General features: G+C 39.1%; 1 protein-coding gene across 1 annotated transcript; it reads left to right on the top strand.

Moving 5' to 3' along the window:
* The first annotated feature begins 4,106 nt into the window (after positions 1-4,106).
* On the top strand, positions 4,107-15,997 carry gpd1l (glycerol-3-phosphate dehydrogenase 1 like). Its single transcript, XM_041793754.1, has 8 exons — positions 4,107-4,245; positions 8,610-8,787; positions 11,300-11,440; positions 12,104-12,242; positions 12,775-12,887; positions 14,810-15,046; positions 15,141-15,247; positions 15,377-15,997. Exons 1-8 carry the CDS (start codon positions 4,202-4,204, stop codon positions 15,471-15,473), a joined length of 1,056 nt encoding a protein of 351 aa, XP_041649688.1. The 5' UTR covers positions 4,107-4,201; the 3' UTR covers positions 15,474-15,997.
* The last annotated feature ends 491 nt before the right edge of the window (positions 15,998-16,488 follow it).

Raw genomic sequence — 16,488 nt, 5'->3', positions numbered from 1 at the left:
GAGTTTATAGAGTTTGAAAGACGCACACTTGGTAGAGGAGATGAGTCGGAGCGTAACAGCAAGAAAGACAGTGAATTGTAGCGAGAACACTCACAATGCTGGGAGGAATAGAGGAATATTCACCCTCTGACATGACTTTCAGTCGTCCAGTGAGACCATGGGTGAGACTGTCAGTGCATCTGTAGGCACCAACAGGCAACACTTCCACCTTGACAGTTCACACGTAGAAAAGCCAATGCTTTACCTCACCATGTTTCCACGCTACCGAGAAGGGAGTAATCAGTGAATGCTGTGGTGGGGGGCACATAGAGACAGATACAGGAATTTTTTTAAAGGATCACTATTATAGGTCACTATTGGGAGATAGGGCTAATGGTGGAGGTCTGCGCTCTCTGAGTGCTTTTCTAGTTATTTCTAACATCAGCTGAAGTTCACATTGACTGTTTTAAAGTGGTTAACATGTTGTTCACAGGTAGGGGACAGCTTTAGGAATGAATGTGAATGAAGGAGAGTTAGTACTTTGCAGCTCTAAATGGACCTCTTCGCTGCAATTACCATCAGATCATTTCTACATACACAGAGTACAATCCCTACACTTTACTAAACAGTGATTTTCACCACAGTTTAACTGATTTACCTGGAGAAGAGGTGATCAATACCACAAACACTCAGTCCTGCAGATCTCCTAGTGTCCAGATAAAGGGAGACCAGAGTCTAGAGGAGTCTAGAACTGAGCTAAGAGGCAAGCTGATCCTGATTTAGTCAAAAACATGCTTTAATGTAAACGGTGATGTACAATTGACAGAATAAGCCTTGTGGGCTGAGAGAGCGAGTAATGATGAGCCGCTCATGAACGAGCCTGTTCTACTAAACGACTCTTTAGCTGTAGCCAGCTCCTGTTTGAGCACCAGTTTCCTTTCCTCGATGCTTTGTCATTATTTAATTCACATTTAAAAAGCTGAACTCGTACCAAATTTAGAGCCATTTGGGAGCCAGATAACCAGCTCTACTGAGCTGGGCCACATGATCTGGATCTCTATAAAGAGACATATGTCCCATCACAATGAGAGAGACTGGACAGACATCAGCTGAGGAAACACGGCCAAGATCAGAGTTTAATGGACCATGAAAGAACTGCCCTGAACCACACTGGACCAGTCTTTGGAAACGGACTGTACAATTAGCCAGAATATTTCACTACTTTCATGACATGAAAGTAGCCAAAGAATTAACTGTTTTCATTTTCAGACTTTGACCACTTGGCAAAGTCCTAAACAGCTCTAAACATGACCTTTTGGTAGTTTATGCAGAATTCACTTACTGCTCCATTAACCCTTAGGTATCCCTAAGCACATTCTTTGCATTCTGTTTTGGAAGTCTTGAACCAATTTGTGTTCTGTTGATGCACAGAGATGTGTATTTTTGCTCATTTTTAATTTTTCAAGCCAAATTATTACATTGATCTGTTTCATATTGTACACAGAAAAAATACTCACATATCCCTTGGGGGAAAAACTGCCCATTTAAACCCATTATAATTACTTATTTTGATTGCAAATTTGCAATACCATGTGTCACTGCTACTGCCATTATCTGTGATGCAATTTTGAATGGGGACCTTAGACTTGCATTTTAACTAGTAACTGCCAGATGGTGCATTACCCTTTTTTGTACCAAGCGTGTATCCGTAGGGAACTTAAAAGACATACTTACAGTGGGATTTTTTTTTTTACAGCTCTGTGAAATAAAGGCATTAAGGCATCTCATTCTGCTGAATTGAAAAGTGCATAAACTGGCATTTAAAATCATATAAAAATCATATAAAATTCTGAAAATGACCAAAAATTTGCGATGTCATGATCAGAACTGGACATGACAAACAAAACAAAACATTAGAAAATATATATACAAATCATAAATATAAGCATTTAAAGTAGGTGCAGAAAATGTCCCCTAAGGATATACGTGTGTAGTCGCTATGAGAATCAGAAACTGCACGAAAAATAAAAATGCATCAAACTCAATATTGGTGGTAACTGATGAGTTATGACCATCTTTGATAATATTTTTTTAAAATCCACTTAGAATTTTAAATATGAAAAATATCTCATTCTGCTGAATTGAAAATTAAACAAAATGGCATTTAAAGGGCTAAAATCACATGAAATCATAAGCCAAAGATTTGCAATGTCATGATTAGAGCTGGAAGCTGGAAAAAACAAAAATAGTTTTTGAAAATAATACAAATCTTGAATTTTAGCATTTAAATTAGGTTCAGAAAATGTCCTCTAGGGATATATGTGTGCAGTCATTTAAGGCAGTGGTTCTCAACCTTGGGGTCACGATCCCCTTGGGGGTCACGAGACACTGAGAGGGGGTCACCAGATGCCTTAAAAAAACAACAACAACAACAACAACAACTAAGAATAGTTTTAATATTACTATGTTGCCACTTTACACCAATTTTACCAAATGTGAATCCTTTTAAAAACCATTTTAGCAAATTTTAGCACATTTTTGCCACTTAATACCCATTGTGTCCATTTTAAACCCTTTAATCGCTTTTTTCTGCCTGTTTTTGCCACTTCTAAACCAATTCTTGCCACTTTCTGCCTATTGTTGCCTCTATAAACAACTTTTTTTACTCATTTTTTCCCATTTTAACCACAGTTAACCCATTTTTGCCAGTCTATATCAATTTTTCAACCCAGTCCACCTAATTTCCACCAATTTTTTTCACTTTAAAGCAACTTCAGCCACTTTTTAATCCCCTTTTACCACTTTTTGTGCCCATTTTTGCCACTTGTATCCAATTTTTGCCACTTTTAATGCATTTATGTTCTTTAAAAATCCAATTTCCTCACCTTTCCAACATTTTTTGGCCATTATTAACCAATTTTAGCTATTTTAACCCATTTCAATTTTGTTTCAACATAAGTTATTTTCATTTAAAGCAGGCTATTTACTCCACAAATGAATAAAAAATGATATCTGTTTCTTTGATTGGAGTGGTGATTATTTAGGTCAAATATAAAATATGGTTTTCACAGCTTAACTTCACAGTGGACCATGGTTTTGCTGACCTCCATGAGCCCCCAGTTTGGCCAGGTCCCAGAAACCTCCCTCTTTATCCCCTCTTATAGACAGCCTTGTCTACACGTGCATGGCTGTGTTCAGCCTCCCTTAGCTACAGCAGGGGTCCCTGGTCTCTGACACCTTTAGTTTGGGGGTCGCGGGCTGAAAAGGTAGAGAACCACTGGTTTAAAGGGATTCCTAAGGGGAGCCTTTGCCTATGTCACCTATACCAGTGCTTCTCAACTGGTCAGGCATCAGGACCCTCCACCTCCTCCTGAGAAACTGTGACCCAAATTCTTCAAAATAATCAATCACTTGAATGTATTTAATAACAAATGTTAGAGTTTTGACCATGAATGAAATAAAACAGAGCTGAGAAGAGAGACAGGCCAAAACAAACATGCTTAAAAAGCTCCTCATTACAGGAGGACATGGGTGCATACGTTTCATTTTACTCCGTTTTCCCCAGACAGTCATTAAGGAAATTTGTACTTATAGAAAACCATCTTTATTATCCAGCAAAAAGAGATAAATGATTAGAAATCACCATATTTAATTTTTCATCACAATAAAACAAACAAACAGACAAAAAGAAGAGAGAGAGAGAGAATGAAAAAAAGTACAACATAGATTTTTAAATTCTTTTACCATCTTTTGTTTTCTGGGCACACGTTCACAACTGAAAACATCTTTAAGACCCACTTTTGGCTCCTGACCCACCAGTTTAGACCCACTGGTCTACATGAGAAATGTTCTCCTTGTCTGCAGTGATATTTGACTAAACATGTTTAATATTAACCTAACATCCTTCAGATATCAGCCTCTGTTTATTATTACTGCCATAAATCCGGATCTCTGCTGTCTGATCTAAATAAAAGATATCCTGATAATAACGGAAGATTTCATCCATAATTCATGGATTCAGCCCGTTATGTAAGGAGCCGGTGACGTCAACGTTTCACAAAAACTACATCTCCCTACGGGCTCTGTGCGACGCGCTGTGACGTCATCAGCAGTAGCCGCGTGCCGCCGGGATCACCGCGTCCCTCTCCGTGCCTGTGCAGCAGTGAGAGAGAGAGAGGAGGTGTTCACCTATGAGAGAAAGGCGTGTGAGCAGGTAACAGTCATGGCAGCTCCGCTCAAAGTCTGCATCATCGGCTCCGGAAACTGGTAGGTACCGAGGAGGAGGAGGAGGGGGGCACTCTGGTTTATTCAGGTGTTAGAGTGGTCATGCACGCGCTGATCCAGATTAAAACATGATTGATGGTTTTACTCTACAGCTGCAGATGAAGCTGACAGACCCGTAGGGCTGGGCAACATGGACCTAAACTCAGACCTCCACCACACCATTTAGACACCTGAAAGTCTGTACTGTTAGACTTAAACCTGTTAGATACCACAACAGGAGTCCTAGACCTGGACCAGTCCCAGGATGATAAACTCTGATGTCGTCCTAGTAAAAATCAAACCAGACTTAAACCTGTCTGATACCACAACAGGAGTCCTAGACCTGGACCAGTACCAGGATGAACAGTGAGCCAGCCTTTTTTATCAGTCTCAGCCCCCTCCTTATTCCTTCATGATACATTTAAATTCAATGTTCTCCCGTTCCCCTGTGGTAAATAAAACATGATAGAGGCCATCTATGGGTCCTCAGAGCGGACAAACATTCCCCAGCCTGACCAAACTGATTAAAAACTCAACACCACATCCACATTTAGAACTGCTTCAGTTGAACAACAGTAGTAAATAGCTAGATAGTTCATAAATAATCTGTTTTTATTACAGAAATGTAGTAGAGGTAATGACATGATTAAAATGTTTTACCACACTCATTAAAGCACAGTGAGCGTGTGCCTCAGTGGGCGTTTTATTACCATCTGCAGGCCGTTCATCTGAGACGCTGTTTATCTCAGAAAGAAAGTGTTGTAAATTGGTGGTACGGCATATTTTTAATTTAAGTTCTTCAGCTTTCAACTTTATCTTCCAAATTCAACTTTATTCACAAACAAATTCTGGCAGTTACATTCATTAACAACCACATTACCAACATAAGAGACTAAAAAATGTCATTAAAAGAGAACAAGGTCACAGGGCTAATCCACAGTTCACCTGTTTTAGACGTAGTTACACCAACAGTGGCTCACTTTAGCTTTTTTGGCTTTAGCTAAAGTTGACATAGCTACAGTAGCTAAGTAATTAGAGTTACTACATAAGAGAATGGCTAAGTAAGCTTTAGCTAATGTAGCTAAAACTAGCATAGCTAAAACTAGTGCAGCTAAAGCTAACATAGCTAAAGCTAACATTGCTACTTAGATATTGTTCCTGCGTAGCTTATATAGGTGCTTTGTGAGCTTAGCTTTAACTATGTTAGCTGCATAGCTGCATTAGCTACATAGCCATGTTGGCTACTTTGCTACATAGCATCATTTTCTAAAGCTGAGATAGCCTAAGCAATATGAGCTTTTGCAAACTTAGCTGAAGCTAACTAAGCTACACAGATATCATGGTTATGTAGCTAACATAGTTGCTTTGTGAGCTTAGCTTTAGCTACATAGCTTCATTATCTATGTAGCTCAATCAGCTAATGGAGCTATATGAGCTATGATTGCTAGGTTAGAATGTTTTCATGAGGGAAGAGCTTTTTTCCTGTAATCAGACCATCTACTCAGCCTAAAGGTTTTGTAATCAGGTTTATCGGGTCAGGGTTTGACTTTTGTCTTTTGGTACATTAACCCTCTCCGAGGTTTAATCTGATTTTACTTTTTCCCATTCTGAGAGAATCCATTCTGTATTTCCATTCTGGGATATGCGGCGTCTCAGATGGACAGTCTGCAGCCAAACTGTGAAAATGCTTTGAGTTTAAAAAACAAGCAACAAGGGCATTTATTACGGGGGCCCAGGAAGTGTTTAATAGTTGCAGTGTCGTTCGCACACTTTCAGGGGTTAACTGAGTCACATCAGGACAGAGGATGAAGTTTGTGTTTGTTTTTCTCCCTCTATGCATTCTTTCCTCCCTTCCCTCCCAGAGCTATTATGACATTAATTCTAACGTATTCTAAAACTGTTGTCAGACAGGAACATGAAGGAATTTGTCTCATGCTTTTTAACAGATAAAGACAGTTGGTAAATAACATATATTTCTGTGTTATTCATCAATGGAGAGCTCTGATCAGCTGCATCTTTACTTACAGAAGCTTATAAAATTTCCAGACAACTTTAAGTTACCAATTAATTTTATCTACAGACCCTGTAAAAGGGTTAAGATAAGTTTGAATATTTTTGATTATGTTAATTGGTTTTAGTAGTCTGATGTTGCTGCTGCAGGTTATTAACATAGTGGGTGTGAATATGTGCCAGAAAAATGTGGCAAGAATTCTATAATGTACAAAAACCCTGAGTGTACAGACACCCACACAATTGTTAAAAGGAACCCTGCATGATCAGACAAGTTTATCTTGTTGGATAGATATTTGGCTCAAATGTATATTAAACTAAAAAACTCAATAAATATCCCACATATCTGCATTTTGAGTTCATTTCAGCTCATAAACTCACCAGGAGACCGCCATGTTTTGATCCACGTTAGTGTGACATCATGGTTCCGCAGCCCTCCTCTCCGTTGCTTAGCAGTAACCGTTTTTCAGATGGTTTTGTTGCTTGCAGCTGTTGCTGCCATAAGTTTGCTGCATGTTGGTTTTGTCTCCCTGCTGTCAAAGCTCTGTCATTCTTCTAAGTTTTACATCAATGAACAGCCCTACAAGTGACTGAATTCAGTGTGTAGTGGAAGTGTGCCTGGAGCTTTTCAAAATAAAAGTATTATGTACACACGAACGGAGCATCTCCAAAGAAATGCTAAAGTGGACCTTTACTTTGAAAGGCGCAATCTGTAAATCCTTTTGTTCTGTGTTTATCTTTACCTGAACTGTGTAACAGAAAGCTTCGTAGAGAGTAGAAGTTTGGTGAACAACTTTATTAAACAGACACATTTTAGCTCGTGGCCTTCATCTGGTTCATCAAGAAACAGATTTCAAACATTTTCTATCCATGTGGATGTAAATATTTGCTACAACAAGGTAAATATGGCTCTGTATTTATCATTTTCCTGTGTGGATGGACAGATAACTGCTCGTGGTGCAAATATAAAATAGAAGAGACCTCAAATTTTAGAGTCTTCCGTGCGTGAGACGTGCTGCGTTTCTGAGATGCAGTCCTGACACTGGCTGCCTGTCTGAAACAGGTTACTGCATAGGAACGGTGAGGATCACACCACAGAACTGTGACGTCACGGCGCCAGCACGGACCAAAACATGGCGGTCTCCTGGTTAATTTATAAACTCAAATATCTCAAACTGCAGATATCTTGTGACTTTTTTAGTTCAATAAGTATATGAGACATACAAATATCTGTCCAACAAGATGAACTTGTCTGATTATGCAGGGTTCCTTTTAAGGTTAGGTGAATTTTGGTCTTTTTCCGAAGGTCTAAACCTATTTATTGTCTTTCCCCCTATATCATCACACTTATTTTCCCAAGATGATGAGGAAATCCCTTTAAAAATTTGTATTTTCTCACTGTCTCTGGAAAATTGAGTATATTCAATTTATGCATGCATATCTCTCTATAATGTTTTTTTTTTTAACATGTTTGTTTTACCCGTTCCCTTTGTTCAGTCATGTTTTTTTACATTCAGGGTCCAAAATGCAACATTTAATTGAACTATATTTCAGTGGTTGAAGATTTTTTTTAAATATACTGTAAGTCACAACTTCTCTTGAGGAGATGGTAAGGGTCCTGATCCCCAACCAGATGAGAACCACTGAGTTAGATTTTGGTCTGTTTAACAGTAAACGTATAAACGCTCATGCTGTGGCCACTGAACAGGAAGTTGCTCCTCCTGATGTCCATTTCTGATGTCCATCTAACATTGTGTTTCATGGTGACTATCACTATCATGGCTGTGTTTGTTGTGCTTCCTCCTTCAGTCAGCTTGCTTTGGAATTGGCGCTCATCCATTCCACATTGCAATCCACAGAGAGCATGCTCAGCTGTCTGCAGAGGGTAAATCACTCCTCAGGCACCTCAAACCACAGGAAAGGGCAGTCTTTAAAACTACCAGGTAATCAGGTCTTTGCTGACTTGGTAGAAAGGAGGAAGTCAGACCCAAAATCAGCAAAATCAACTTGTGTCAACAGGCCAAAAATATTGGAAACATTTGAAAAAGTGGGTGGAGGTGGCAGCGAGGAGTAGGGGAAGCTCTTCATAGACAGACGGATTGCTTCTAAACTTTTGAGAAATAAAATTAGTAACACAGCAGCAAGAGGAGAGATTTTGAGGTTGTTTTATTAGTGAGAGGCCGTGAGCTTGACTTCTGGATAAACCTGATTATTGATCATTCTTTGTGATAGAATAAAGCTACATCTGTAGGCTGTGCAAAGCTGCCTCTGTTAATCAGTACAACAGTGCCCCCTGGTGGTGCAGTGTTCTGACAGTATTACTGAAGTCTTCACTCTGACCTCCTCTGTGTTTTCAGGGGCTCAGCCATCGCCAGGATCATTGGGAGGAATGCCACACGGCTGCAAAGATTCGCCTCCACGGTGAAAATGTGGGTTTACGAGGAGAACATCAATGGCAGGAAGCTCACTGACATCATCAACTCGGAGCATGAAAACATCAAATATCTGCCCGGGTACAAACTGCCTGAGAACGTGGTGAGAGAAGCACGAAGTGTTAAAATCCTGAACTCAGCTAGGCTGAATAAAAACGGGTTATCCTTCAGAAAAACAAACCAAACACAAAATCTCTGCAACATAACAGAGAATAGTAGTTATTGTTTTAAAACACAGGGATTAAAATTTAGAGGAATCTATGAAATAGACATTTTAAGAGAGTTTCACACAGTTTAAGACATGTTTTTAAATACTATCTTGACATTTTGCAGACTTTTAACATCCATTGTCAACCCTCTGCTCAGATACCAGGTGACGCCACGTTAATCTGTGTGTCCATCCTTTGCATTAACAATCCATCTCCAGTGCTGACCTGATATCAGAACTCTCTGTCCCTCCCCTCATCCTAACAACAGCCCATACATCCCCTCTGTGGTTCTCTTACCATGGCCTGCTATCTCTACATGCTGAAACTAATGGGGGGCTAATGAGCAGCCAGCTAAGGGATTAGCAGTGTCTTTTTTATGGCGTTTATCCCTCATGTTGTCATAAACATGCTTTTAAAGGACACACAGATGTACTGGTAAGACAGTAAACCTTGAGGAGTACTGGTTAGACTGGAATGATAACTGGGGTCTAAACTGAGTCATATGCAAAGGCAAGGATGGAAAGTTTGATATAGATGCCATCATCTGAAAAGGCAAGGATGGGATGTTTGATAAGCATGACATCTCTGAAAAGGCAAGGATGGGGTGTTTAATTAAAGTGACATCATCTTTAAAGGCAAAGGTGAAATATTTGATTAGAATGACATCATCTTTAAAGGCAAATATGGAATGTTTTATTAGGATGACATCATCTTAAAGCGCATAGATGGAATGTTTGATTAGGATGATGTCATCTTTAAGCGCAGAAATGTAATGTTTGATTTAGATGACATCATCTTTAAAGGCAAAGATGGAATGTCTGATTAGGATGACATCATCTTTAAAGGCAAGGATGGAATGTTTGATTAGGATGACATCATCTTTAAGTGCAAAGATATAATGTTTGATAAGGATGATGTCATCTTTAAAGGCAAAGATGGATTGTTTTATTAGGATGCCATCATCTTCAAAATTGAAAATGGAATGTTTGATTAGGTTGATATGGTATTTAAAGGCAAAGGTGAAATAATTGATTAGAATGACGTCATCTTTAAAGGCAAAGATGGAATGTTTGATAAGGTCAACATCATCCTTTAACAAAAAGATGGAATGTTTGATTGGAATGACATCTTTAAGGGCAAAGATGGAATCTCTGATTAGGACAACATCATTTTTAAAAGCAATGATGGAATGTTTGATTAGGTTGACATCTTTTCAGGAAAAGATGTAATGTTTTATTAGAATGACATCATCTTTAAAATTGAAAATGGAATGTTTGATTAGGATGACATCATTTTTAAAGGCAAAGATGGAATGTTTATAAGAATGACATCATCTTTAAAATTGAAGATGGAATGTTTGATAAGGTTGATATGGTCTTTAAATGCAAAGGTGAAATATTTGATTAGAATGATACCATCTTTAAAGGCAAAGATGGACTGTTTGATTCGGACGACATCATCTTTAAGTGCAAAGATGGGATGTTTGATTAGGATGATGATGTCTTTAAATGAAAAGATGGATTGTTTAGTTAGGACGATGTCATCTTCAAAGGAAAAGAAGGAATGTTTTTTTAAGGATGACATCATCTTTAAAATTGAAGATGGAATGTTTGATAAGGTTGATATGGTCTTTAAAAGCAAAGATAGAATGTTTTGTTAGGATGATGTCATCTTGAAAGGAAAAGAAGGAATATTTTATAGGATGACCTCATCTTAAAAGGCAACAATGGAATGTTTGACAGCTTTATAAGGCACCAAAAGTTTTTACAGGATGACCTCATCTTAAAAGGTAGAGGATCGAATGTTGGTGAAGCTGGGGATGTAAGGTCCTTTTACTCTCCATTTTTGCCAAAATTTTGGCCATAGTTGGCCATTTTTGATTTTGTTGTGGTCCCACTTGTAGAAAATTGCTATATCTCTCTCTATATATATGTTCTAATAGTGATAGAGTTAAAGTGTGTTGATTTTTTTTTTCAAAGCCACCAGTGAAGAGGCTAGCAGTGCCTTTTTAAACAGCTTTTCTCCATCCTGTTGTCATAATCATGCTTCTAAATACTAAATACTGGAATACTAGTTCAACAACAAATTTAGATGACAATTTACAAGCATCAGTGCATGAATTTTAGTCTTTCAATAAATAAGTCGCAGCTGTTTATTTTTCTGATCCCATGTCTAACAGGAATCTTTTAAAAATATTTGTCAGAACTATTTAGTACAAGAATAGTTTTGATGGTGCTGATCATTTTGATTCTGCTTCAGTAAATTCCCTCTTTGTGATGATCTGGATAGACTTGGCTTATATTTAGCGGGGGGGGGGGGGTTCATTATAGAGTTTCGTCACTAAGGATTATCACTGGCATAAAGCAGGCCTTAGATTGAATGCCTCTTTGTTTTTGTCCCTCTCAGGTTGCCATCCCACGGCTGCGTGACGCTGCAGAGGGCGCCGACCTCCTGGTGTTTGTTGTTCCTCATCAGTTCATCAGGAAACTGTGTGATGAGATGTCAGGATGTGTGTCATCTAAAGCTCGAGGAATCACTCTCATCAAGGTAGGACTGGCTCACAGCAGGTCAGAAAAATAGTGTTAGAATCATAAAATATGAATCTACTAATTAACAACATCACACTGTCCTGACACGTGTCTGACACCTCCACAGATATACAACACCAAACACAGGATGAGCTTAAGTGTGAGCTCTGTCCTCTTTCTTCTTTGCTACAGTTCTCCAGGAGGAACAGAGAACCAGTCCCTACTAGTCTGAGCTGTTGACATTTTTTGCTTTCATGATAAACACATTTAAAGTCTAAGGCCTGCTGATGGACCAGAGGATTTTAACTTTTCAGCTATTTACAACATAAGGATATTGCCCTGTCCCTTATCAGCCACAACATCACTCAGTCTATGCTGCTTTTTAGGTCTGATTATTAGCCATAATTTCAGAACTATTTAAAGTAGACTTACCACGAGCTACCTGAGAGAGAAACCAGGGTAGATGGGCATGGAGAAGGCACTATGTCAAGTCTCATCCAAAGATACTTCAACATGTGGACTAAATCAGAGATTTAAAAACTGTACAGCCCCCTGTACATAAGGCTGTTCCCCGTTTTAACCTCATCAGCTCCTAAACGTCTCACTGCTGAGGATGGATCTGAGTCTGCAGAACATTACCACAGTCATAAGGTCTACATAAGTCTGTTTATCTGTGTCCCAGGGTGTAGACGAGGGCCCCGAGGGCCTGAAGCTGATCTCAGACATCATCAGGGAGAAGATGGGGATCGACGTCAGCGTCCTGATGGGGGCCAACATCGCCAACGAGGTCGCAGCAGAGAAGTTCTGTGAAACCACCATCGGTAGGGAGGAACACTAGACTGTGACCAGACATGAGACTGATTTAGGGATTTTCATCAATAATGAGTGTTGATCTTATAAACATTTTTGCCTTTATTTTTCATTCATCATCTCCTTTACTTCCTGGTACACCTGTTTGGTTCTAGATTCAGAAACATCCACTGCCAGTGATAACCCACTTTAAGAGATTTCCTTGATTGAGCATCATCATTGGGTCCAAGTTTGTTCCTTGCTCATCAAATTTCTCCCAATCCCAGTCCTGCAGAAACCACCCCAAGCTTCTGGACCCACTGCTGTAGTTTACAAAAGAAAAGCCATAAAAATGTCAAAGTTTTGAGCTCTTTACAGCTGTGACAGCCAGTCTAATCAGGGCAAGAAAAACAAACAATCAAAAAAAAAATCAATCTGGAGCTATTTTGAAGTCCTTTTGAGGTTTTGTTTTATGACCCAGCTATTAAATCTTCTAAAAAATGTCTCATACTAAACAGTTGTTTATTAATAATGTGTGAAATCACGTGTCATGTGATCTTACAGGCAGTAGAGTTCTGGAGAATGGTCTGCTGTTCAAAGAGCTTCTGCAGACGCCAAACTTCAGGATCACCGTGGTCGACGACGCTGACACCGTGGAGCTGTGTGGAGCTCTGAAGGTACATCTATCCATGCATCCATCCTCTCATCCAAACATGCATGCATCCTACATCCTTACAAATCCATCCAGCAGCCATCCATCCATCAATCCAAACCTCTTTTTATTCGTCCATCCTCTCATCCTTCCATACATCCTCTAATCCATCTGTCATTCATCCATAAGTAATTCATCCAGCCATCCATCCATCCATCCATCATACATCCTTTCATTCATTCATCCATCCATACATCAATCCAGCAGCCATCCATCCATCAATCCAAACCTCTTCTTATTCATCCATCCTCTCATCCATCCATACATCCTCTAATCCATCTGTCATTCATCCATATGTAATTCATCCAACCATCCATCCATCCATCCATCCATCCATGCATGCATCATATATCCTTTCATTCATTCATCCATCCATACATCCATCCAGCAGCCATCCATCCATCAATCCATCCCATCATCCATCTATCTATCCATCCATCCATCCATCCATCCATCCATCTATGCATCATACATCCTTTCATTCATTCATCCGTCCATGCATCCATCCAGCAGCCATCCATCCATCAATCCATCCCATCATCCATGTATCTATGTATCCATCCATCCATGTATCCATCCATCCATCCATTCTCTCATCCATCTAACTATCCATTCATCCATGCTTTCATCTATCTGTCCATACATCCTCTCATCCATCTATCCATCCTCTCATCCATCCATCCATGCATCCATCCCTCCATTCTCCCATCCATTCTCTCATCCATCTAACTATCCATTCATCCATGTATTCATCTATCCATCCATCATCCTCTCATCCATCCATACATCCCTTCATTTATCCATCTATCCATACATATAACCAGCAGCCATCCATCCATCCATCCATCCATCCATCCATCCATCCAATCTCTTATCAGTCAATCCATGCATTAATCCTCTCATCCATACATCCCTTAATTTATCCATCCTTCCATAAATCCATCCATCAGTCATCCATCCATCAATCCAAACCTCCTCTTATCCTTCCATCCTCTCATCCATCCATGCATTCTCTAATCCATCATTCATCCATATGTAATTCATCCATCCATGCATGCATCATACATCCTTTCATTCATTCATTCATTCATTCATCCATCCATACATCCATCAAGCAGCCATCCATCCATCTATCCATCCATCCATCCATCCATCCATCAATCCATCAATCCTTCCAGCCAGCCATCCATCCATCCATCTCCATCCATCCATCCATCCATCCATCCATCCATCCATCCATCCATCCAGCATCTCCCATTTTTTAAAACTTGAATAAAGTTGTACATTTTTCTTTAATTCTGTTTTAACTTTGTCATGATGGGGTACTTAGATGTTGATTAATGAGAATAAAAATGAACTTAATCAACTGTAGCTTTAGGCTGAAACATAAAAAAAATGAAAACAGTGGGGGGGATTGAGTACTTTCTGAATGAGCTGTAGATCAAATATCAGACTCTGTGGTCTTGACAGCCCTCTGCTGTATTAAAGGAGACTGAAACCGAGATTTAGACCAGAAGCTCGTTTGGAAAATGTTTTTAAAGAGAGAGTAAATCAAAGAGAAGTCTGAGTGTTTTACCACAGACCTCTACAGGACAGGACTGTGTTTGTGTTGTGTGGTGTCACCCCCTGCTGGGCGTCAGAAATAATACACATTTAAGACAGTTTTTCAGACTCATTTCAGATCCACAGACCATCTGAAATCCTGTCAGGATTATTTCAGAGCTGTTTCTTTATTTGTCATCGTCTAAACTGGACTGACTAAAAACATTATTAGATCCATCCACACTTAACCTGGAGGATATTTGATCCCCAGATCAATCCAGACGTTAATTTTCATGACTCCATCTTTAAAAGCCGGTGTCATGTTTGTGACCATCTGTCCTCTAGAACATCGTTGCAGTTGGCGCCGGTTTCTGTGACGGTCTGAAGTGTGGTGATAACACCAAGGCTGCCGTGATCCGTCTGGGTCTGATGGAGATGATCGCCTTCGCCAAACTCTTCTCCAAGAATGGCTCTGTTTCCACGGCGACCTTCCTGGAGAGCTGCGGCGTGGCTGATCTCATCACGACGTGCTATGGCGGGAGAAACCGACGAGTGGCCGAGGCGTTCTCTAGAACGGGGAAGGTGAGTGTTTGTTAAATCTAGTTGTCTCTGTAAGCTCTGCAGTCATCTTATCAATACTCTCTGATGAACATTTTAACCGTCCATCCTCCGTCAGAGCATCGAGCAGCTGGAGAATGAGATGCTGAACGGCCAGAAGCTGCAGGGTCCGGCAACGTCTGCTGAGGTTTACCATATCCTCAAACAGAAGGGACTCACAGACAAGTCAGTAAACTTATACCGAATCTTTATCCCTGGAGTCATGATTTCATGGTTTCAGAATAATTCTGGATAATTTCTGCAGGATTTGTAAAAACCAGATCCTGATCCTCCCTGTCTCTGTCCTCTCTGCAGGTTTCCTCTCTTCACGGCGGTCTATCAGATCTGCTTCGAGGGTCGGCCGGTCCAGGAGATGATCTCCTGTCTGCAGAGTCACCCTGAACACATGTGACCTACAGGAAGTAGAAGGGTTAATGCATCTATCAGTAACTTGAACTTAAACTCCAGAGGTGAACAGGGCTGTTTTTAGGACATTTCTGAGGTCTTTTCAGAGGTCTTTGCTCTTTACCCATAGGGGGCGCTCTTTAATGTCTCTGCACACTGAGTCTGTTTTCTGCACCCTTATTTACATGTTTAAAGAATTCTACTATCATGTAGGTTGATCATATTTAAACACTGACTCATAAACTTCCCTCGTCATCATCCTTATTATTATTATTATTTTACTGGACTAATTTTCAGGGTTTTTTCTCATCCGTCCAAATAGCTTTGAGCATGGAAGCCCATATCTGCCACTTAAGTTTGGCAATTCAACAATAAATGGATAAGAAGATTAAAGTCAAATTTATAAGATAAGACTTAAACTTGAGATGAAGGATTAATTGTGAGATAAAAGCTGGATTAAGTGGTAAAAGTTAAAATAACAAGGTAAAATATTAAAATGAAGAGATAAAAAGTAAAACTCTGAAATTAAAAGTCAACATTATGACATCACATTGAAATTAAAATAAAAATATTGGAATTCAAAGATTAAAATTAAGTTTTTATGAGATAAAAAAGTCAAAATAATAAGTGAAAAAAGTGATAATTATGATAAAAGGTCAGAATTATGACATTAAAAATCTAAACAATAACAAAACTTGAAACTGATACTGAAATACTAGGGACAAATGTCAAAATTATGAGATATAATTCATAATTATGAGATAGAAACATGATATTATGATAAAATGTTGAAAGTTGAGATAAAAAATAAAATTATTGGATGAAAATTAAATTTAGAGTAGAAAATAAATCTTTATTGAGATTAGGTTTTGAAACAATTAGATGAAAACTGAATACGAAATAAAAACTGGATTAGGTGATAAAAGTTAACATCCAGGATGAAATGCTGAAATCAAGGTTGTTATAGTTAACTATAACTAAATAACTAAAACTAAAATTCAAAAATCATTTCAGTTAACTGA

Source organism: Cheilinus undulatus, linkage group 8 (assembly GCF_018320785.1).
Source record: "Cheilinus undulatus linkage group 8, ASM1832078v1, whole genome shotgun sequence".
Lineage (NCBI taxonomy): Eukaryota > Metazoa > Chordata > Actinopteri > Labriformes > Labridae > Cheilinus > Cheilinus undulatus.
The sequence above is the reverse complement of the archived record's forward strand: the minus strand, read 5'-3'. Positions and strand labels throughout refer to the sequence as shown.

Coding starts and splice junctions, on each gene's coding strand:
- gpd1l (XM_041793754.1), top strand. CDS start 4,202: ATGGCAGCTCCGCTCAAAGTCTGCATCATCGGCTCCGGAAACTG. Junction 12,243..12,774: donor GTTCTGTGAAACCACCATCG/GTAGGGAGGAAC, acceptor GTGATCTTACAG/GCAGTAGAGTTCTGGAGAAT. Junction 15,248..15,376: donor CAGAAGGGACTCACAGACAA/GTCAGTAAACTT, acceptor TCCTCTCTGCAG/GTTTCCTCTCTTCACGGCGG.